Here is a 25,414-nt window from a genome sequence, read left to right as displayed (position 1 = left end):
CAGGGAATGACTGCTAAATCAAGGATTAATTAACAGAAAACACTAAGAAGGGTGAGGGATGGGGAAAGCTAAAAACTGAAAAGATTGTCTGGTATCTTCAGCATAAAAGAGGGTAGGTGGAAATATAAAAGAAACATTTAGCACATCAGTTAATTAAAAAAAAACTTCAATAATTTGAATTGGAATAAAGCAGATATTTATTGCCAAAATCTACTGAATCGAGGCTTTACTAATTAAATTCATGTGTCTGGGCTGCCAAATCTCTATATTAAACATAGTGGTGCTTCCATTAAATGGGTTCTTTACCACCCATTACTGATTTACACAAAGATATGTTTTTGTTTTGTTTTAGTCTGTGTTCATAATCCAGTGCACCATTATGCTACCATGGGATATGTGCATTAGTAGTAGACCTCAAAGAGAAGAGCATTATTTGGTGCAGTTCTTCAGATTCATTCAGCTTTGTGCCTTCAACTGTTTGAAGGGTACATTGTTGCACACCATAAAGTGGCTTACTGTTGTTTGAATTTTATAGTTCATTAGCTTAAAACACAATCTGAGGGTTTTTGTTTCTTTTGCATAAAGAGCAACCACGTACTCATACTTTTGATCTAAATAATTTTTATTTTACCCTAAAGAAAAAACATAAAACAAGAAAAAACAAAAAATATGGTCTACCAAAAGAAAGGAATGTGGGGGGGGGAGGTGAGAGAGAGAGAGAGAGAGGCACTGGCTGCATCTGAATTGATTACAAAATGTTAGATGCCTCCAGCAGGCTGACAACAGAATAATAACAATTATACCTTTATATAAACCAATTTATGCAATGTATGTTTTAATTATGAAAAATACTTTTTAGTATATAAATAATGCATTATCCTTACTGTGCTAATTTTATTCTTTTCCTGCTATGTTTGCCTTAATTATCTAGAACTTGTTTTTATTTTAAAAAAAAACTTCTAAACAAGATTATCATATTTTGGATGCCAAGGTGATTGACAACTTAGATAAAAATACACTTTAAAAAAAGAAAGCAATGTAAGAGTAATTGGAAGACCACAATGTACACTGCAAAAAGCAGCTTGACATTTAGGAGAGGAAGCAGTGATTTAAATCTCGGTCTTCTTTTTCAGCCCTTTATACGCTATTCCTCCCCAACTCTGTTTCCAGTACAACTGTATCTTTCTTTACCTTCGAGCATACGTTCAGCATCTTTGTCTCCAACATTTGTCCAATTTACATTTTAAAATAATGGATCTAGTTAATATTTTGCATCTGAGGTCACAGCTGTGCATTATCAGAAGTGGGTGAAATGTAATTTTGGACAATCGCTGCTCACAGTGAAACAATAATGCCCATTGAATCTTTACAGTCTGTGATGACAAGGTTCTCTCTATGTATAATTAGATTCAGTAATAGAGTAACACATCCAGTTGTCTTCACATGTTCATGTGGGCTCTCCTACTCCACTCTATTACTTTTCATTCAACACCATGTTGATATGCTATAATGTACCGTGCTATTTTCACCATATATGTTTATCAACAATTACATCGTCAGACCTACTTGTCTTTGTGGAACTTCTACATCACTGTCTGACTCTAATCAAATGCCTTTCTTTTAAATTTGCAAATCTGTCTTTAGCTATTCAGATTTCTGTCTCAAAGCATTTATTTAATGTACAGTAATTGTTCAGGAGATTATATAATTTGGCTAACTTGTTATAAAGGAAGCTGTGCATGTGTTTTGTGCTTGATTCCTCACTTTTAGAATTTCAAGAACCCTATGCTGTAGTTGTACTGTTGGAAAAAGATCTCATTGTTGTTGACCTAACACAAAGCAAGTAAGTACAAAGTCTACATGAAACTGTTCCTCCTGCATCAATATCTACCTGATAGTGTTGAAAACCTTTCTATTTTATTTTGGTGGTGTAAAAACTCTACATCAATGGAGTCAGTTTTATACTAGGATAATGCAGGAGTTTCCATTTTCTCTAAATAATATCTTATGTCCATACAAAGAAGATGCTCCAAAATTATCAACATCTTCAGCACATCCCGGCCTGTAATTCTAATACTTATTCTTTCTCCACTCCAGTCAACACTGACAATATTTCACTATGCAAACATATTCTTTTGTCTGATTTTCTGTGTAAGTCAGTTCAGTTACAGCAGTGTAAAACTGGTGAAAGTGAACTCAGCCCACCTTATTTGGGCTTTTGTCCCTTTTGGTGCTCTAGATGAGGATGTGTGTACACAACATGATCTCAATCAAAGATTTTCTGCTATTGGTGCCTTCAGGCCTGCAACTACACCTTATGCCTTCACATGCTCTAGTATAAGGGCATAGTGGTAGAAGCAGACCGTTCAGTTCCATCTCAATCACCTGCAGCTAAAGATGGACTTCTGAGGCATTTGCTATCTATCTCATGCAGTTATTTTTCTGCCACATTTTTATTTTGAATTTTAATTTCACATTTATTTGTAATTGTTTTAATTGTTTATTTACCTTTATAACACAGTTTGTGCTTTGAAGGGGGGGATCTCCCCCATGTCTTCCACTCCTTGTTCCTCTCAGCACTTCTCAACTGGTAACTTTTCTTTCAGAATATGCCCAAGACCCCAGGATTCAAATCCTGTCAGATCTATATCTGGTCTATTTCCCCCTCAGTGATGGGCATTCCAGTTGCCTCCATTTCCCTGGGAAGAGTCATGTCCCTTCCAAGTGGAAGATCTGCTCTGCTTGACGTGCAGATCTCAAAAACTGAGGGAAGAAACTTCTCCCTGAGTGTTCCTTTAAATCCATGGTGTCATAATTCTACACCCACCCACCCCGTCCTGTACATTGTATTCAGCTGCAGAGACTTCATCAGCTCCAGCTCTGACCTCCAGAAATGAGGGGACACCTTCAGTCCCACAGAAAACAACCACTAATCAGCCTCTCTTCAATTCTGAGTCTCCAATTACCAAGTCCTGCTGGCAAAATATGACTTAACCAACTATAATAGGTTTCCTTACTCTATTGAGTTTTTGCCTCTGGATAAGAGAAGTTTCAAGTTCTTATTACAGAATGTGAACAATAGTCAAAGTTTCCCTGCTTTCCTCCCTTAATATAGCAGAGATGGCTTCTCATTTTGTGGTTACTGCCACAGTAATGCACTGTGCCTCCTGTCTACAGTCCTCCATTTTGCTTAGGAAAGTGCAAAATACTGGACAGATCTCTTCACTCATTCAAGGACACCAGGGCAACGTTGTGCTCACTTGGTATCTATATTCCCTCTACAACAAGGAGAATACAGGAAAATTAGACCATGCAACATTCCCATCTGGTGTACCATCAGGCACCCTAAAGAACTTTTGAGCCATCAAGGAAAAGGTTTAGGCCACACAAAAAGGTCCTATCCTCCACTGCCACTTCTCTGATGGCTACCTCATCCAAATAACCATTTTGACACTGGAGTTGAGGCCTGAAAATCCTCCTCAGAGGATCTTCAGCTATGACATCCATCCATTCACCTAGCCTTTGGAGATCAACTTGTCCTTTTCTTTACTTCATAGGAGCATATCATTTCAGACGAATGGGTACTGGAAGAAAACTCAACAGGCTACTCCATCAGTCCAGCTCTATCCACCCCTCTGCACAGCGCCTGTTGGGACTCTTCTTAAAAAAGTCTCCTAAAGCAGGACGTAGAGTTCCTTCTACAACAGAGGGCAATCAAACTGTTCTTCCAGACTTCATCAGAAAGGATTTCTACTCTAGCTGCTTCTTGGGCCCTCAAAAAAAAAAAAAAAAAGGAGGGAAAGACCAATTCAAGATTTTCAGTCTCTAAACACTTGTATTCATAAGCAGCACTTCAGGATGGTCACACTACCATCATTCTGTTGTTAGATCGCAGGGACTGGTTGTTTGCTCTTTTCAGGATGCCTAGTCTCATGTAGCCATACACCCACTTTAGCAGTGCTTCTTCAAGTTTATAGTAAGTGTTGATCATTAATAGTACCATCTGCCAGGCCCAATGACAGAGGTGGGGAAGTGGGCAGTTGCCGCAGGGCACTACGATTCAAAGGGATCTGAGACTCCTGTCCACCACTACTGCTACCATGGCAGTGGCAGCGACCGGAGCCCAAAGCCCTTTAAATTGCTGTCCAAGCACTGCATTGTGCTCTCTGGATGACTCTGAAGGATGGAGGGAGCACCACCCAGCACCCCTTCTCCACATGGCCCCACCCCTTCCAGGATTGTAACACATGCCCCCCTCCACACCTTACCCAGGGATGCACAGAGGCTGTCAGCACCCCTGCCATCTGCTGTCTTTCAGTCTATCAGTGGCCCTAAGGATCTTCACAAAAGTCCCCTCCTTAATCTATTCCCTCCAGTGCAGGACCCTACCCCACACTGGGAACATAATTTAGTACTTGACCTCCCTTTTGAGTTTATAGCAACCTACTTGCTGTTACATCTATCCTTCAAGATTGTGTTCCTTGTAGCAATCATGTCAGCCAGAAAGATAGTGGAACTAGTATCTCTCATGGCTGATCCTCTATTACAGTTTTTTATCCAAAGTTTTGTTGCACTGCAGCCTTCACTTCTTCCCTAAAGTGTCATCAGAGTTCCACACTAAGCAGGACATTCAGCTGCTGACATTTTACCCTAAGACCCATTCATGCAGAGAAGACTGGTACCCCTACATTGGACATAAGATGAGTTCTCACTGTCTATCTTCACAGCCCTAAGCCCTTCAGGATAGCTCCCAGACTCTTTTTCCTTTTGCCATGAAAAGCTGTCGAAATGGGCATTGAGGTGCATTTTGCATTGCAACCCTCTCCTACAGTTGTTGCTGACTTTACCAGGTCTTAATCTGTATCTGTTGCCCTCCTTCAAAATGTGCCCATCAAGGACATTTGAAAGGCAAGCACCTGGTACTTCATCTCATGTTTTCATGGCATTATGCCCTACTCCATGCTTCTGGTGTGAATGCAGTCTTTGGTGGAACTATTCTAAATGCTGTACTGGGTCCACCTCTCCAGCAATTTCTTTCATATCAGGAGTCTCCTCACACTGGGATGCTGAAACTAGATCATTTGATAATTACACTTTTCTGTTCATTGCCTCTGAAGCATCTGGACACTGTCAGAAAACTGGGCTAAATGGACCATTGGTTTGACCCAATATGGCCATTCTAATGTTCATGTGGTGCATCTACCAGGACATTACCTTGAAGAAGGTGATGTTACAAATACAAGTGGAGTTCTTTGAGATGTTTTGTCCATATGAGTGCTCTGCTACTCATGCCCCCCTCCCCTCCCTTTCAGAGACTTTTCATGGTGTGAAGCTGAGAAGGAACTGGAGTGGCACAGGTATGTTCTTCCTTATATTCTTTCATAATGGAGCATGAGGAGGCCTACATCCCCACAGAAACTATTAGTAGAAATATCTCTGATCAAGGGTACATGGACACACTCACATCCTCACATGGAGGACCCATAGGAACAAAACGTCTTGAAGAACTCTAGTTGCTGTATAAGTAAAGTAACCTCTTGTGCATTTTTTCATTTAGGAATTATATTCTGTACTTTTTGTTGCTCTAAATGTGGGGCATTATTCCTTATCTGACAGATAAAGTTAATACAAGTGAACGGCAATTAAACTGAGGACTCACTTGTCTGCAATTGCTACCACAGTACAAATCATGGAAAATTAATATGCCACCATCAAATTGAGTAAACTAGTTTATTATGAGACCTGATTACTAATACAGATATCTAAAGCATAATTTTATGGACAATGCTTCTCATTAATTGTAATATAAAAATCATATGTTGTTGACTCTGGAGTTTAGAACCTATATGTAAACTTTCTTTATAGGGAAAATTCTACAGATGTTAGGAAAAATTAGAACCTGATTCTGCAAACCCTTACTCACACAAGTAGTCCTATTGTCTTTAGTAGGACTACTCATGTGACTAAAAACTAACGAAAAAGGACTGCAGTTATGGTACCTTAATTTTGTAACCTTTATTGACTCTCAGTAAATTTTGGTTTTGGAATAAAAAACAATAAATACATTTTATGAAATAAGAAAAGTTGTATTTATTATGGATGATAGTTTTAATTTAGATACATTTATTTTTGTTTTATATACTTTAAGAAAATCTAATATACTCCACATGTCACAATGGTACTAATAAATTGTCTTCCTCCATTAGTTTTCCAATCTTTGAAAATCCTTATCCCATGGACATACATGAGTCACCAGTTACCTGCACAGAATATTTTGCTGACTGTCCTCCAGATTTGATTCCTGTACTGTATTCTGTAGGAGCTAAACATAAAAAGCAAGGATATAGCAATAAGGTAAAAAATACACATTTTATTTACGATGAGAGTTTAATTGTAAAAATGTACACTGTATACAAAATCTTTTGTAAAATTATTTTCACTGTGTGTCTTCTGACATGAATATTCTTACTAAAATAAGGTAAAGGAATGCCACCAACTTGAAATTCACATTTCTATCTCAAAAGTTTTCCATTATTGTAGTTACAAGTAATCTCTGAGATTATTATAATTGAAAGACTTTTATCAGGGAAAGATTTTATGCTACTTTTTTCAGTTTGTTTACTTTGTCCATTTCATAGAAGGTATGCATGGACAATTTCACTCTTTCCTCTGTAAAGTGAGTTAGGCCTTGATCTTGCAATTGATTTTGTGTAGGAACTCAGACCCCATTTCCCACAGAGCGCTCCATTTACTTCTTCAGGGTTTAATGAGAAAGTATGTTCCATCCTTGCAGACCTGCTTGCAGGATAGTGGGTCCTTTCTGAGAATTGGCAAGTCAATCTGTTAATTAGTTTGAGGTAAAATTTATTCAAACTATGGGTCCTTTAAGAAATTTAGCTCCTGGTATCAGATTATATTTTGTCTCCGCTGTTTTCAATAATGAAACAGTATGACCTTCCAAACTTCCCATGTGGTTAAATCACACAGAAACCTAATGCATTGGCTGCACTTGCAGATTTTTTATTTTTAGAATTAATGGTACTTTTTCGCCTTTACAAAAAAACTATACTCTCATTTACATATATTTGTGATAGAAAATACCTTTATGATATTGCCAGTTTGTCCTACACACACACACCCTATACATTAATTCCATACTCCCCCAACTAGCAGTCATTCTCCCAGTTACTTACTCTAGCTATTTTCTGCCCACACACACACAACTCCTCACACACTTCACTACCTACCTCCATTCATTCCACACTTTCGCATCTGTTCATTCTTCACTCCATCTTCCTACTTCACATCCATCCATTCCACACCAGACGTGCATTCCACAACACCCATCCGTTTTACTAACACACACACACACACACACACACACACACATACACACACACACACACACACACACACACACACACACATTCCATGCCTCCTACCCAAGTCCCCAAACTACCAGGAGGGGAGGGAAGAATATAGTTTTAGTTCAGTTATTTATAAGCAAAGCCCACGGACAGACAGGATTTCCAGTGAAAGTCCTGTCCTTCCCAGTCAGTATAAAATTTGTATACTTGTCTCTCCTTTCCCTAGGCAAGAATCTCCCACAGCCCTAGTCCCTTTGTAACTAGCTCTCCTCCTTGAGAAATAGATGATGGGGGGGGGGAAGCAAATGTGCCTTTACGAAACAGTTTATTATAATTTGGGATCACAAGAATTGTTATGCATTACAAGGCATCCCCGCTATAAGGCACCCCGGTATACATGCATTCCGCACTAACGTCATTGAGGCTTGTAGGAACTGATGCATTATAAGTTCTCCCATTCTCCACTCTTAAGTCGTGGAAAAAAAAGCCAACAATTTGCACAAATGGAAGTCAGCCGCGGGGAAAAAATTCCCTGTTTTAAGTTGTTTTACTATAATAAGTCTTAATTTTTTTGGAATGTATCTTGGTCTTATAGTGAGGGCGGCCTGTAGTCAGAACAGTAGGGTTATTGCTTGGCTTCTTTACAGGGTAGAGTTAAATTTGTTCAGATGCACTAAACTACATTTCCATACCTGAACATGCAAAGATTTCTTTTAAGTTTAACCATAACTCAGAATTTCCTGGATTTACAGCACTTGTTTTGCGATTAATTATAACATCCCTGTAATGTTTTAGCCCTTAAATTACTGATGTGCTTTTAATTCTGTCGCCACTTTAAATGGTTTTTAATTGGGAATACCTATATTTCTGGTAACTGAGAGCAATTATCTTGCCTTTTTCTTAAACTTCTTGGCTACGTCTAGACTGGCAAGATTTAGTGCAAATACTCTATAAACGCAAGAGTTTTTGCGTTAGAGTATTTGAGTAAGAGAGTGTCTATACTGGCATGTGCCTTTGCGCAAAAGATTTGCTTTTGCGCAAAAGCATCTGTGCCAGTGTAGATGCTCTCTTGAGCTAGAAAGCTCCAATGGCCATTTTAGCCATCGGGCTTTCTTGCACAAGAATTTGATGTTACCTGTCTACACTGGCCTCTTGCGCAAGAACACTTATCCCTGAGTGGGAGCGTCAGAGTATTTGCGCAAGAAGCACTGATTTCACAGTAGAACGTCAGTGTTCTTGCACAAATTCTCGCAGCCAGTGTAGACAGGTGGCAAGATTTTGTGCAAAAGCGGCCGCTTTTGTGCTAAATCTTGCCAATGTAGACATAGCCCTTGAGTTTAACTTGGCCTGAGCAGGTATTACCTTCCTTTCCCATGAAAACTGGGATGTGCAGGAATCATGAAGGTCAAGATAGACTTCTTTATGGACTTAAAGATTCCATGCTGCCTTAGCAAAGAAAGCAATATCTCAAGTGAAGGTTGAATTCTCCTTCCATCCTTAGAACTGGTCACATCAGTGAAGGATTGAGGTATATTCAGATCTAACAGTTCTGAGGATATCATTTATTTAATGGAAGATTTACCTTACGTTGCTCGGGTCCTTCAGGGCAAGGGGGCTGCATATATGTGGGGGTTCTGCAATCAGAATTCAGGGTTGAGGAGTGGCTCGGGCTGGCAGTGCGGGAGCCAGCAGGGTCCACGTTGTCCAGGCGGCAGCTTCACGGCCAGGGCCATGCTGCCCGGGCAGCAGGTCATAATCTTACCTCCATCCCTGTCCCCTGCTGCTCCAATGGGGTTAAAGCTATCCCAGTCTCCATCTCTGGCCCCTTGGTGCCCACCTGTGGTCATTACCTTCCCTGCTAGCAGCCCCATTCTTTTCCATATTATGAAAAGCAATCACATTCCAGGCACATCCAACCAAACCCTCACCTTGCTTTAAATTGTAAGAGGAAGCTACTTACCAAATTTGGTGGTCCTAGCTTTTTCCATTTATGCTGAGTTTCTCAACAAATGGATGCACCAATAGACTTGCTCACTCACTCATTCATTAACCAACAAACTCTCTCAAATATATAGTAGATTATTTAACATTTGTATGTAACATAAGACATATTCCTAGAGCTTTGAAGAGGGCCAGATTATGATACTCTTACTCCTGCTGAATAGAATCTTATTTCACAAGGGATCTCATTGATTTCACTGAGTAAGGGTTCCACAGTCTGGTCCACAGGGAGTAAAAACACTGTGCATGGCACAAAGAGTGTAAAATGTGAAGCCCCAATGCTGCATTTGGATCTTCACAAGAAGACTGTTATTCTTATGCAGAGTCCTACTGAAATGCCAAGGATGAGCCCTTGTGAATCCAACAGAAGGATGAATTGATTATTATTCCTTCTTATAAAGAATTTTAGTCTGAAAAGTTGTTAATTCAGAACCTTCTACTAGATGATTTAAAGATTTAGGATAGATAATATAAACAATCAGAAGTTACATGTACATAAATGTATTTAAAATGATCAAGATAATGTTACAACCTCTTCATTTTTATAAATTAGGTATATTCCTTTTTAGAATAATTTGTTATGATGACCCTCATTTTTAAAGTGTGCATTCCACAGTTTAAGAAATAACTGTTTTCTATGAACTCTTGTAATTGTGTTTAGGAATGGCCAATCAGTGGGGGAGCATGGAACCTAGGAACACAGACATATCCTGAAATTATTATTACAGGGTAAGAATGAAACAGAAGAGTTGTACTTTTGCAAATGTTAATATCTAGTAGAACTTTTGATAATGTACATTTATAGGTCAGCCCTATCTGTCTCACAATATAGTTGGCTGAGAGTATGAACACTGACACCATTACATAACAGACATTTATATTACTTTTAGGGTGAAATTCACCCCAATACAGAGGGTCCACAGAGGTGTTTATGAAGGTCTTAAGCCCAAATGATTGTCTTAAGTAGCATATAGAGCCATGTGCTCAAGGTAGGGATGCCAGTTCTGGTTGATGTCCTTCTGGAGGTTTCATAACAAGACATAATATTTAATTGAATATTAATTTTTAATTCCTGGAGACTCCAGACAATCCTGGAGGGCTGGCAACCCTAACTCAAGAATATATTAATACAGGAACTATGGACTGAGGCTGTAAGCCAGTAAATGGCCCTTGTACCCATGAAGAGGTGGCAGATGTAAGAGAGTGCTATAGTCCTCAGTGGTTTTTAGGGAGGTAGTAGCATTAGAAGGACTGAGAGGTAAGAGTACCACAAGCTTTCTACAGAAGTGGTCTTGTGGTTTATTGGGGGTCCTGTGGCTGGATTGTAGCTGGAACCTATTTAGTGTTAATGTCCCTTAATTTGTGTGACTGCTGTGCATTGGTGTGATCTTTACCTTTCATGCTAGATTGTGCATGTAATGCACAGCTCTGAAGTAGAAAAAAGTGGAGGGTGCAGGGGATCATATTGCAGTGACAGGCTCAGGAACAATTCTGGATGACTCAGATGCGTGAGTGGAGAAATATTTACAGGATTAAAGTGTTCTGTGTTTTTAAGCACTCATCATGACTGTCAACTCTTGGAATAAGTTTTATTTATTCAGAAATGCCACCCATGTAGAATATTAATTTTGTCCATATTGGGGTTACTCATAATTTTTCTCATACTAGTAATTCTCTTTCTAATTCCCTGTTTTATTTATCCATAGAGTATTAATTGAAAAGCATAAGTTTGGATGTGAATTAGTTTGTGCTAACTGCTATAAAATATTGTGTTTTACTGGGTTAAGCAGTTTGATAGCCAGACATTTCCTTACAGATATAGTTATGAAAAACTAGAGATTAGAGCTGGGCAAAATGTTTTGTGCAAAACATTTTTTTTGTGAAAATGAAGGTTTGGAGACACCAAAATGCTTTTAAAATTCATGTCGGTTTTACCAAATTGTTTGGTAGGAAAAACCTTTTTAAAAATAAACCTGAAACATTTTATTTCAACATAAAAACAATATATTCTAAATGATTTTTTATTCATAATTTCCTTTTATTTAAAAAAATTGAAAACTTGAAAAAATGTTAAAAACCAAAATAAAATGTTTCATTTCAGGTCCAAGAAAATAGTTCATTGAACCCCAAATTATTTTCCTTTACTTTTTGACTTGCTGACAGTTTTTAAAATTTCATTTTCATTCTGACCCAAAAAGATTTTTTCCCCAGTTTTTTAGAACTGCCAGAGAACTAAAAGAGCTCTGTCAGACATAATGATTAATTTCTTCAATTTGTAATTTATTAATACACAAATATGACTGGATTAGAATATGTTCAACTTTGTTTCATGAACTACCATAAATATTGGATAATCATTGGCAAGGTAATATTTATTCAAACAAAATTTCAGAACCAGAAGGAGGATACCGTATCATTTAGTCCAGCAGTTCTCAAACTGTGGATCAGGACTCCAGAGTGGATTGCAGCTCTGTTTTAATGGAATTGCCAGGTCTGGTGTTAGATTTGCTGAGGCCCAAGGCCAAACTCCACTGCCTGGAGCCAAGAGCTTTAGCCCTGGTTGCAAAGGCTCAGGTTATAGGCCCCCTGCTAGAGTTGAAGCCCTGGGGTGTTGGCCTTGGCTCCCAGGCCTGGGGCAGAGGGGCAAAGGGTTGGGCTTTGGCTCCCCCACCCAAAGCAGTAGGGGTTGGGTGGGCTCAGACTTCCCTCTACCCCCTCCTGATGCTGTGTAGTAATTTTTGTTTTCAGAAGGAGGTCACAGTGCACTGAAGTTTGAGAACCCCGGTCTAGTACTGTGGTTCTCAAAGTTACTTGATAGAGCCCCACTTTTTGTGTGTAGTCATTTACAATCTCCCACCCTCCACAAGTACATATTCACCACCCTGCACCAAAGGCAGTGTCATGACAGCAGCAGCAGCATCGAAGTAATGATATTTGTCAATATCATTTTTCACAGCCAATTTAGTGCCCTGTTGCTACCTTGATTTCTGCACTGCTAGTCCTTCCCACAGCTTCCACTGACTGGAAACGTCAAACTGCAGCCACTAGGAGCTACGGCAGACTGTGCCTGTGGGCGGTCAATGTAAACAAAATGTCTGATGGCTCATGCCTATGGATTACTCTGATGGGCCACATGCCAAAGGTGCTGACCCTGGATTCTGAGCGTTTGAGCAAGCATTGGCCAGCCAAGCACCTGAGGGAGAATGCTCAGTTCCACCTCAAAACACTGGCCTATGTCCTATCTCCAGCCATAGCCATCTATGATGTTTTAGAGGAATAGATTGTGGGATTGGAGGAAATCCCTTACTGACCCTGGCAGATGGTCAGTTGAAGCCCTGAAGCATGATCTTTAGGAACATAAGACATAAACAAGAAGTGAGCCCTGGGCTGATGAACCCTGTCCCCTACTCGGGATGTAAAATCCCATTTATTAGTTAACCAGTTAAACATTATGTTTAACTGGCTAACCAATTAAACGGAGAGGGTGGAGGCCCCCCTGCCAAAAATGAGGGCTGCACCCACCACTTAACTGTAGCCAATACACTTCACCTGTTGAGGCTAACCAGTTAACCATCCCTATCTCCTACCATCATAAGCAAGCAACCCAACCATACAGTTGCACTCATTATTTGTCAAGCTTTCTCTGAAAAGTAATTAATTTGTCCCCACAGTTTCTCTTGCGAGACTATTTCAAAACTTCACTCCTCTGACAGTGAGACTGAAATTTAGAAGGTTTCTGATTTGTTCATGGCCAGGTTATATACATATGTTTGCATGCCAACATTGTCCTTTGGCTGAAATAGCTTTTCACTTTCCTATGTGTTTAGCTTTCTGAAGTATTTATAGAAAGCAATTATATCCCCTCTCAGCCTTCTTTTTGCTAAGCTAAACAGACCACGTTCTTTAGCCTCCTCTTATAAAATAAGCCCTTCATTAACCTGAGCACCTTAGCAAATCTTCTCTGCACCTCTTCCAGTTTGAATTAATCTTTCTTGAACATGGGTGACAAGAACTGTACAGGATATTCCAAACGAAGTTTTACCAGAACCTTACACAGTGCCATTAATACTTCTACATTAATACTTCTGTCTCTATTGGAAATGGCTCACATGATGCATCCTTGGATCACATTTGTGTTTTTCGTAGCCTTGTCATATTCATAGCTCATGGTAACCCTGTGAGTTACCCATACACTCAGCTCTTTCCTTCTTTCTTTGTTGCTTCAACTGATGCCCCCCCCCCCCCCCACCTTGTAGCAGAATTTCTTCCTCTTAGTTCCTAAGTGCATGATCCCGGACTTTATACTATTAAAGTTCATCCCATTTCTGTCATTCGTGTCCTCAAGGTGATCTAGATCTTCCATTACAATCTTCCATCCCTATTCTGTATTGGTGATGCCTTCCAACTTTGTATCATCATCAGATTTCATTAGCTCATTCCTACCTTTTATGTCTAGGTCATTAATGGAAATATTGAACAAAATTGGTTCCAGGATTGATCCTTGAGGAACTCCACTAGTAACTTTCCTCCCATAAGACCACATTTTAGAATAATTTGTTGCCTTCTCCCATTTAGCCAGTTGCTTATCCACTTTACAGTTCTTGTGCAGCTCCCCATATTCATTTAGTTAATATTTTCTTGTGTGGTGTTCTTTCAAATGCTTTACTGTGACCCAGTATAGCAGAATCTGGCCTTTTTGGAGGTTATATATAATGGACCTCGAAATAAACAGTGACTTTCAAAAAGAAGAGTACTCTCATGGCACAGTTTAAAAAAAAACTAATTTACAGGCTACTTCGGAGACTCTATTTTGTGGTATATGTCATGTATTAAAAGTCTGGGAATTTCTCTTAATTTTTTTTGTCTTTTATCCACGTGAGCTTTTCTATTTAAAAAGACCTACTGTTAAAGTGTATGAGAGAGCTCTCTCTCCTAAAAAGTTTAAAATTATGTGAAATCCTATACAACAGTCACGTGGCAACAATAATTGGAGTAACATACGGTCAATGTTTACTTCCTTTGGTATGTGTGTACGCTACAAATCAGTTAAACTGATTTATTCTATTGACTTGGATTAATTGGCCTTCTAATATAGATTGCATCATTGCAATTTTATAGTTAATTTAAAGGTTAGGCTACACTGTACAAATAATGGAAAGCTCATTTAATTACGATATTATATAACAAATACAGTAACTCGGAGCTGAAATTATATGTAGCTATTTCTTGTTTTAACCAACATTTTAATTTTTTTTAAGTCATGCAGACGGATCGATAAAGTTTTGGGATGCTTCTGCCAGTAAGTTTTTAAACTTCCCTTTCTCATAGTATAAACAAATTATAGTATATAACAATATTGGAAGAGAGGGGTAGTTATTTAAGATGGTATCAGTGGGCAACTAAGAGTAATAGGATGAAATTAAGAAAATAATTATTAGGCTGAATATCAGTAAGAAAAAAATTCTGGCAGTACAATATTAGACTGTAGAAGTCTTCCAAAGAGAGTGGTGGAAATGTCAGCATTTGGACATTGAATACCAAAGTGAACAAAGCACCAAATTCTGCAGTTGGATTGGGGAGTTAGGACTAGGCTGAATCTAGGTCTGTTTCAGCTCTAAGTTCTATCTCTTTCTGAGTACAGTATATATTCCTACCTGTAACTGGATTATTTTTTTAAATAGCTAAACCTGCAATAATACATTCTAATGCACATATAATTCAAGATATTTGATATCTGATAACAGGCTCTACATGGTCTATTTAGTGTTAAAGTGAATATACAGTGTATTACATTTGAGTAGCTGTACTGCTTTGAACAAGATAAGAACCAAATCTGCACAGCTGTGTTTGCACAGCAGCGAGCAAAAGTGAGCCTTCCAGACCAGGACAACAGACTTGAGTTAGCAGGGCTCATGCTGTGTAGATAGTGTTTTGAAGTTATGGCTCAGGCTGGAGTTTGGGCTCTGAAACACACCCCCAACCCTAGGCCTTCAGAACCTGAGTCATAATTTCAGAGCATTTTCTACCCAGCTGTATTTAGATTGTTAGCATGTGCCCGTCTAGCCCATGTCTAGTAGACTAGCCCACTCCCAATGCGTAGATATGCCCTTCGAGTCTTCTCTTTGAGTTTTATGAAAAGTTATTCCATTGTGCTATCAACACACACACTGTTTCAGGCAAAATAGCTGAAAATATCATAAAAATATTATATTGTGCATAGAGGAAGTCACAAAATAAGGAGCTAGTTTTACAGAAAATGTTGACTGACAAGGAATTATTGCTAAAAACAAAAATATTTTGACTAATATCGCAATATTATAATTCAAAATGTTGACACGGTGCCTAATGGGAGTTGTAGTTTGGATGTGTTATGCTTCCATTCTCCTTTATGTCTTGGACTATTTTAACTTCATTGCATTTCCCATGATGCATCAGTTTACTTTTCCTGAATTGAGTGGTATGTCATAGTCCTTAGACCTGCTACTTCATGGGAAATGTTGTCTGATCAGAATGACAGCATAAGGTCCCTGACAAAATTCTCAGGAGGCATTGTAGCACATTCATGAATCAAAATATTTCAGGTTTAAGTCAGTCTTCCCCCCTCCCCCATATATGGTATTAATGCTTAGGGTGATTTTGATTTTACTAAGTTGTTCTCAGTTAGACCTTTAAAGCCATGATGTCCAACCAGTTCTGAAGCAGTAGCCACTATAGCGAACTAGCTACACTCAACCAGCCAGATAGCCACATGTGGCTAGTGACTAGCATGTTGGACACCATGGCCTTACAGTCCTTCTTGGGAAGTAGTCATTCACCTGTTTAGCAACAACCTTTGCATGTGGCAGGTGGAAAATGGAGATTCTCCTTGCCCTAGTCATGCATTACACGGAGGGTGAGGCTTTCTCAGATTTCTGGAATCTTACCAGATGCCCACTGAATATGCTCAGAAGTTATTTTTCAATAATTTATTTATTCAAAATGCATAAAAAGACACTTTCTCATGTAGGACCAGGCACACATCAAGTTTGGAGTATATTTTTTTTGCCATTTTTAAGCAAAAAAAATCTTACATTTAAAAAAATACTTTTTTAAATGTAAGATTTTTTTCCCCCACTTACCCTTAATTAAAAAATGTCTGTTTTTTCTTCAAGTTTTCCAGAAAAAGTGTCAAAGAAGTTAAGTGTGTAAGAACTTAGCTGTAAAGGAGGATTTTTTTTAGAAAGTTGCAATATTACTTAGTGAAAATGGGTGCAGTAAAATATCGCATATGGTGCTAAAATGAGCCTTTAGTCCCAGCCCTAAGTGTGACACGGTACATAAAAAGTTGATAATTAGTGGTGATTTAGAGTCACAACTCTTTCTTATTTTGTCCCTTGCTCCAGTCAGGAACTAACTTACTGAAGCCCTGAAAAAAAGTGTAGTTTACTTGCCCCCTTTGTTTCTGACTAGCACTTTGGAAGGAGAGCAGAGCCAAGGGCCTCACCCCAACTATCTGCCCCAACTAGAGTGAGTAGTGTTATGTGCAGTAGCCCTGCTCTCCTTTCTGCACTTGAGCCACACTGCATGGCCATGTAAGATGTAAAAGAGATCTAACTCTCTGCATTGATGTATTAAACTGGCTCACAGTCTGCCCTTTGAGGTATGTAATACCATATGTCTCTGTGTGTGCGTGTGTATGTTACTGTATATACATAAACTTAATTATAAAGATTTTTCAAAGGCAAAAACGTGAGTTAGACATCCACCCCCGTTCATTACGACTCATACTAAGGCACATAAGATTCAAATTTCCAAAGTGTCTAAGTGATTTAGAACCCAAATTCCACTTAAGGGCTTATGCCTCAATGAAAGTCAATGGTACATAGGCTCCTAAATCACTCAGGCACTTTTGAAAATGTTAACATAACAACCCTTTGTGCTTTGAAAATTTCCCTATGTTAGCAAATTAAACGTTGATGCTATATCATTGTGGGTTGGATTAAATTATTTGTTATGGCTTGGGCATAATCATCACCTTGCATTCAGAATGAATGTAAAGAAGTTAAAAGACAGCAAATAGTCTGGTAGCACTTTATAGACTAACAAAACATGTAGATCAGTGTTTCTTAAAATGTGGTATGCTGCGAGGCAGTTGGAGGTGTGCCGCACAGAACAGAGTTCAAAATGGCAGCCCTTAAAAGGGCAATGCCTGAACCGAGTTCAAAATGGCTGCTCTCCTGATAAAAGGGCAAACTGTTCGGGTTTTTTTGTTTAACAACTTCTTTTCCCCGTTCTTTTTTTGTTTGTTTTTGGCTCAATAACTTTTCCCTTGGGCATGGCTGCCCTTAAAGGGGCAAGCTTTCCTTTTTTTTTATTTTTTTTTTGCTCAACAAAAAAATCCTTGGTGTTCCCCATAAAAAAACATTGTTTGGTGTTCCTCTGTCTTAAAAAGTTCAAGAAACACTGATGTAAATGGTATGCTAAACCATATTACACTGGTCAACCACTAGGTGGTGCTGTGTAAAAATACCTTATTTAAGCTAACTTTAGCCAAACCTTGTAGAGCACTAAATAAAGGATCATACAGCCTAGTGAACATGTCTGGTGTTAATATTGCTGAGAAGTAAGGTTTGTAATAAATCTATACCTGATAAAGAATCCTGGCTTACTAGTATCAGTCATGCAGCTTCCCATGTAGAAGAAACTGCTGCTATTGATAGATTAAGATGGTGGCTAAGCTGTTGGTCTACAGTAAAAGCCATTGAAAATAACAGAAAATAACACAACAGAAAACACCAAAGAGAAGCATAGGAGAAGAAAGCAGGTTGTGGACATCAGCGAACCTTGCATCTGTTTACATCAGTACAAGACGACATTGAAACAAACTTACCCTTATACATCAACGACAATGGGGGATTCCAGCAACACCAACATGATATAATATTGGGAATAAGCTAGTACCAGAGCAGATCAAACAGAGGGAACAAAATTACAGAAGTTGCAAACAGAATAAAGCAACAAAAATTTCAGGATTTCATCAGTATGCCAATCTTCAATATCCCAGAGAGCAATAAGATTGAGAAACCCTCACAATGGACAGACTGAAAACAATGTTTTGTGAGATTTAAAATTGCTACAAAGCTCTGTCACGAAACTGGAGATATTCATGTATCATCTTTAATTTAGGATCTTGTGAAACAGACATCTTTAAATCCTTTGATTTTGCTGGAGACCATTACAAACATAGTTATGAAAAGGTTCTGGCTATGTTTTATGCAAACTTTGTCTCAAACTAATGTGGCTTATGAAAGAACATGTGTTTTCACCAAAGAATTCAAAAATCAAAGGAAAAATTGAATGCTTATAAGATCTCTGCATGTATTGACTAGAAACTATGATTTTGGTACTTCAGAACATATCAGAGACAGGCTGGTTTTTGATTTAACAGATAGTTTTTCACAGCAGCTACAATTTAAAACAGATTTAATCCTAACCACAGTTGTACAGATAGCAAAGCAGACTGAACAAGATAAACAGCAGAATGAAAGGCAGGGGAATAACTTGAATAACCTGAAGCTAACATAGAAGTTGTAAGCAGAAACCTGAGTGCTAAAAGTAATTATAATAAAATCCCTAAAGTAGGGAGACGCTCAAATGGACAAATGGCAGCCTACATGCACAATATGTGGGGAAAAAATCATATCCCAAGAGAAGGTGCATGTTCAGATCGAAGTGCGGCATGTAATATATACACATGTATTTCACAATTGTTTGCCACACCAAAGCAGTCAGGAAGTTGACTCATCTTAAAGGCAATCAAGAGCCATTGTTTCTGTTATCTATCACTAATGACTGTACTGAACCTGCTTAGAGAGTGAAGCTGTATATCCACAGCAAGACTTTTGACTTTAAAATTGTTTCAAGAAGCTGACATCACTATTATCTCAGAAGGGATTTACAGTCACCTTAAACTCTGCCCAACACAGCTCTGATAGTATTCTCAACCGTGTGAGCCAGTTTATCACAAAAACAACTTACTAAGACAAAAGCTTTACATTTAGAGTTCAAGGGATCACGGTGTAACAGCTATGATGCCTCTCTTGATAAAGTAGAGAACTCAATAAAGGATTTGATGGTACTGGACTTCTGAAAGGAAATCCAATACATATCAATCTAAAGTCAGGTCTACACTAAAATTGAACGTCGAATCAAGATACACAGCTCCAGCTATGTTGTTTATAGCTGGATTTGATGCACCTTGTTTAAAGTTTCCCTGCCATTCCCACAGTAGGAGGCCAATGGGAGCAAACACACTCATCAGATTCCCTTACTTCTCACAGAAGCAGGAGTACGGGCTGCCAACAGGGGCGCCCTCTGAGTTCAATTTAGACTAGCTAAATCAAACTCCAGAAGATCAATTGTGGCAGTATAGATCCGTTTAGTGAAAATGTGGCCTAAGAGACAAAGCTTGAACCATACAGTGTCCCACCAGAGAAACCTCTAAAGAGACTAACTGCAGGTTTATGTGAATTCAGAGGGCATCATTATCTGGCCATGATGAACTATTTTTCCAGGAATATAGAAATAATAAACTCTTACTATTCACTTATTCTCCACAAGACACTGCAACAAAATTTCTCATTCTGAATGAAATATGATTTTGATCACATTTCTAGCTGTGCACATGGCTCACAAGTGAATGGAGAGACTAAGGGAGCTATTCAGACAGCCAAGAAACCCCATTTTTTGCATTACTGAGTTATTCATCAACACCAACAGCAGCTATTAGACATAGTTCAGCAGTACCTTTGATTGGAAGATACCTCACAACTAAGATTCCTTTTCAAAGTCATAACAAATCTCCAAAGTGCCCAGGCATGTAAAAAGTAGCCAAATCCAATAAAAAGAAAAAAAAGAGATGCCACTCAAAGAACTGCCACATTTGGAACCTGGCTATCATGATTGCATCTAATTGGATGAAGACAAAGGATGGACATTGAGCACTCAGATCATATGTGAATTAGACTGATAGTAGAGAGTTCAACAAAAACCATCTGCATGCACAGTTTGTTCATTAGAAAGAACAATGAACAGAGCAAACTCTACAGCTGATGGATGCAGAATAAGAAGAGGACTGAGATTCCAAACCAACCACAGCCAGTCATTCCAACCTATGGAAAACCAGATGATTATGTTGTTACATGTTCAAGGAGAAAACCAGTATAATTCCCAAACACTTAACAGACTGACTACTGAAATTCAAAGTTAGTGTGGTAGCTCATATTTTTCTACATGGTAGGAATGTAAAACTTAATGCCACCAGTTTATGTATAAAATATCTTATTTAAAGCTAAACTTTGCCATACCTATCACAGCATTAAAGGAGCATACAGCGAACACATCTGGTATGTATCTCTCTGAGAAGTAAGCTGTGTAGTCCATTGATATTTGATACAGAAGTCTGACTTGCAAGGAGCAGCCCTGCTGCCTCTTATGTATAAGAATTTCATTTTGTTTGGTTCCTCCTGCATTTGGAAAAACAGGACTTTGTTCACTCCTTGTAAAGAAACAAGATTGCATAAGAGAACATAGCTGACTCCATTATCAGTTTCTCCTTTTACTGAAATAATCCACAATACCCCAAATTTGGCAAATTGTTTGGGTCAAAGGAGGTAACAGTAAGATTTGATACCTATGCCTGTTCACTGTTTCTATGCACAAACTGTGTACGTTCTCTGTGCAAGTCTGGTAATTAATGCTGGTGTAAAATCATGTAAATCAGCCTTGCCAGATCCCAAAATACTTAGTGTACACTGTACTTGTGAACCAATGTGCCAATGCTAGAATGCAGCCTCTTTTAGGGTAATTATGTGGAAAAACAGCTCCCCTTTTTTTCCCCAATTGGTGGACTTGCAATAACTGTGGGCAAGGTTTGTGTTCTTTTCAGGAATGTGTATGTTTATGTGTTGGGGGGGGGGGGGGGGAGGGGATGTTCTCCTTGCAGCAGGGAATAATAAGCTTAAGCAACTAGGTGATGTAGCAATATCAGTTGAAGCTGAATCTTAGAAGTGAAAGCCTGGGTGCTGCACAACACACAAGCTTCCACTAAAGCCAATGGAATTTACCAGTGCTCAGATGGAGTCTGACTCTTACTCCTAGAACTGGGCAACATTGTTCAGATGCCTTTTGTTTTTTTGTTGGTTTTGGTTTTGGTTTGGTTTGGTTTTTGTACCTACAATTTCCTATTCAGGTTGACTGAAATATATTGCAAATTTGTGTTGAATGTACTGAATTGTTTTGGTCAAGAAAATGAGAGGGGAGATCCCAGAATGTCTGTGTTTTTATTTTAACAGTTTCAGAACAAAATGTTTCAATTTTTCAGTTGGAAATGCCTCTCCTTTTTTAATTTTGCTTCAGTTTTTTTTTTTTTTAAAGATTTTATAAAGTAGACCTTGAAAATCAAACCACATATTTCATTAAACCCCAAACAATTTTTGTTTTAATTTTCTGGTTTAGACACAAAATTGAACAATGAATTATTTGTACAACTCTTCTTAATCCTGCTTCTTAAATGCATGCTATGCTTGCTCTGCTTGTGTTTAAGGTTTTCTGATTACAAAGTTTTAGCTAAAATTATCTTAATCCAGTTTAAGGTTTTGTTTGGCAATTCCTGACAAACGTTTATCAGCCCCATGATCTTCAAAAATATAAAGTAATCTTCTTTTAGGTACTGGTTAGTTATCTTTTATTTTCTTATCTGAAACCATGGGTATGTTGAGCATGTAGAATTGCTAAGCTGCTAAAGCAATTTCAAAATTTAATCTTGCTCCTGAGCCATTTCATTAGTTCTTCTTTGTTTAGGAATAGGTGTTGTTTAGTCCTGCACAAGTACACAAGGAGAAGAAAGGCACACAAAAAAAGCCATGGTGCCCCTGAGCAGAGACGAGGTTCAACTGTGATTCTTGTGTCTGTGGTATGCACAGACTATAAGAGTCTATCTCTGAGGGTAGCACTGGACTCCCCCAGAAGTCTGCTGTTAGCTCCGTAGCCTCTTTCCACCTTATCTCAGGCCAGCGGAGCTATGTGAATACTGCAGGAACATATGATATGACCTGCAAATGAGTTACAGGCCTGAATTTCCTAGGATTCATAAAGGCATTAGCCTGGTTCATCATTGTCCTGGACCTTGTATAGTCATTAACACCAGGGCCTGGCCAAATGAATGCAAAATAAGTGTAAAATAATACATTATCAGAATAGGAATGTTTTATTCCCATTTAATCTTATGTAAATGGCTACACAGGGTTCAGAGCAATGGTAAACTGAGCCCTTCTCATCCCCAACCTACAATATAGGTAGTGACTTAAGCTGCAGTCCTACATTTGGGTGCTGCGTTAAAAACACCAATGTCTAAAAAGATTTTTTCACCAATCATAAAATACAGTTAATGCTTCAGGAATTAACAGGCATGGTTTTATTTTTCTTGCACCACTTGAATCTGGAGTAACTCCATTAAAGTCAATGCAATTATACTGGTGTAAAACTAATAGTTAGGCGCTAAAATTGATCCTGATGGTGGAGACATTTTAGGAAAATATGATTGTCATGTTTTTTCTGCATAAACTATACTGATGTAAAAGATTTTGCAAATAGAGGAGAATGTGGTTAGTTATAGCACATTTCATACCTTTTAGATTCTAATGACTTTGGAACGGGGACCCTGAGCAGTCCTGAATTGAGTTTTTGAACATTGCCAATCTATATAGTACTATAAATATAAAACATTGATTATAAAAACACTGTAAATATTAAATTATGATTTCATAGCTAAAATATTCAAAGCATTTTACAACATAATCAAACGGCAATGAAAAAAACTTAAAAAATAATGAATAGTCTTGAGCACCTTAGAGACTAACAGCAATGTAGATGGTATCATGTGAGCTTTCGTCGGCATGACCCACTTCTTCAGATAAAACTGCAGTGGTTCTGCAGACAGAGCAATCACTGTGTTATCTTACAGGCTTGGAGCTGGCCAGGTAACCAGAAATGTCGCCTATCTTTTACCCTGAAAGTGCCATAGAATCTTTAATGTCTACCAAGATAACATTTACAGTCAGGCAAAAGAGATACCAGTTAAATATCTCATAGGGAAGAAAGCACCAACAGTCTGTCTATCTTGCAGCACAGCATCTCCTGCAATATAACTGTTGAGTAAGTGCCTAAGTCTAAGGCTATATCTACACTGGCATGATTTTCCGGAAATGCTTTTCACGGAAAAGTTTTACGTAAAAAGCATTTTCGGAAAAGCGCGTCTAGATTGGCATGAATAACAGTTCAGAGGATTCCCTTTCAAGTGCAGTTTTAAAAGGCTTCTGAAGCAGGATGCAGGTGATTAAGTCGTTGAGACAGTGTCCTTTCTGGCAAGAAACTGTTTTTTCTTTCTGATCCTGTCTAATATCTGTTTTGTGGGCATTGATCCTTTGGCGAAGTGTCTGAGACGTTTGTCCAATGTACATAGCAGACGGACACTTTCGGCACATGATAGCATCAACCAGAAAGGACATTGTCTCAACGACTTAATTACCTGTATCCTGCTTCAAAAGCCTTTTAAAACTGCACTTGAAAGGGAATCCTCTGAACTGTTATTCATGCTAAAATTCGACACTTTGCGCGGGGGTCTTAACAAAGACTCTAGTTATCTTACCCATTACAAAGATAGCTTCCCCAATTATCACCTCTAATATCATTAGCTCACAGACATTTACACCCCCCCCCCCCCTCTCATTCCCCTTCTGTTCTGAAATTTGATTTGTCCTTTTCATATGTGTTCTTTTTTTTAATTGTATCCTTTGGTATATATGGTTGTGACTATTTTCTTCCACTATTTGATCTGAGGAAGTGGGTCTGGCCCACAAAAGCTCATCATCTAATAAACCATCTTGTTAGTCTTGTTAGTCTTTAAAGTGCTACATAGTCCTGTATTTTGCAGTAGCTGCTAAGACACCATATAACTAGAAGTGAGGTATAGATTTGTTTAATATTAAACAATAATTTTAGATGTGTTGTAATATTTTTCAGTAACTCTACAGATGTTGTACAAGTTAAAAACCTCAAAAGTTTTTGAAAAACAGAAGCTAGGAGAAGGAAAACCAACAGCTGAGATTGTAGAAGAAGATCCTTTTGCCATTCAGATGATGCACTGGTGTCCTGAAAGCCGAATATTCTGTGTGGCAGGAGTCTCTGCATATGTTGTTGTTTACAGATTCAGCAGACACGAAGTGAATACTGAAATAGTGGTAAGTTGTTAAAAGTTTTGTTCACATATGATGTTGATTGAAAATGGTAAATAATATAGACCATCATTTTCAAATTTGAGTGCCTCATGTGAGGCCACTCAATCTATGTATCTGAATAAAACTATTAAACTGTCCAAGAATAAATTTTAGGAGCATTCATTTTTAAACATTGTGGATGAAATCTTCAGCCCACTGATGTCACTGGCAAAACTCATATGGATTTTACTGGGCCTTGATCCCATCCTTCTGCAATAGGAATAAAATATAAGTCAAGGCTTAGGCTGCTTCCAAGCCATTAGGATGGGTCTCTGTTTTGGTTGCTTGCTCCAGAAATGTTTGGTGCTGAACCATGTTATGGTTTTTATAATTTGAGATACATTTTTGGCACCCAAAAACAGACCATTTATTCTCAGTAAATAATTTTACACTAATATACAAGGTCAGTTAGCTGTGCCACTTTAATATTATATGTTAGTTTATTTCATTGCACGGTAATATCACTTTGTTTTAACTCAAAAGAGTTTATGGCTTTTAATTTATCTTCATAATGCTTATAATATAAGTAATCTAACATTTTCCTGAATTTTTTTTTTGAGCCCCTGACCTAAAACAGATTCCCTATCTCTTCCATAAATAAAGACAATGTTGAAATCTTTTGTTTTGGACATAAATTAATATTTTTCTGTATTTAAAAGGAAGTTTGGTAAACTTAACATGATACATTTAAAGCACTTAATCTGTTTAATTATTTTTAATAATATTTCCTTT

At 38.2% G+C, this 25,414-nt stretch overlaps 1 protein-coding gene across 6 annotated transcripts in view; it reads left to right on the top strand.

The window, feature by feature from the left end:
• STXBP5L (syntaxin binding protein 5L) overlaps positions 1–25,414 on the top strand; it is a 456,584-nt gene that overhangs the window by 330,341 nt on the left and 100,829 nt on the right. For 4 of the 6 annotated variants that reach the window (XM_075905165.1, XM_075905156.1, XM_075905197.1 and 1 more), the window contains 6 exons: positions 1,771–1,843; positions 5,313–5,357; positions 6,207–6,354; positions 10,030–10,097; positions 14,627–14,667; positions 24,429–24,646. In XM_075905165.1, coding sequence (XP_075761280.1) covers positions 1,771–1,843; positions 5,313–5,357; positions 6,207–6,354; positions 10,030–10,097; positions 14,627–14,667; positions 24,429–24,646 — 593 coding nt within the window. The remainder of the gene's footprint in view (positions 1–1,770; positions 1,844–5,312; positions 5,358–6,206; positions 6,355–10,029; positions 10,098–14,626; positions 14,668–24,428; positions 24,647–25,414) is intronic. The other 2 variants (XM_075905178.1, XM_075905171.1) reach the window with 1 other exon arrangement.

The sequence above is a fragment of the Pelodiscus sinensis genome, chromosome 1, assembly GCF_049634645.1.
Source record: "Pelodiscus sinensis isolate JC-2024 chromosome 1, ASM4963464v1, whole genome shotgun sequence".
NCBI classification, from domain to species: Eukaryota; Metazoa; Chordata; order Testudines; family Trionychidae; genus Pelodiscus; species Pelodiscus sinensis.
The sequence above is the reverse complement of the archived record's forward strand: the minus strand, read 5'-3'. Positions and strand labels throughout refer to the sequence as shown.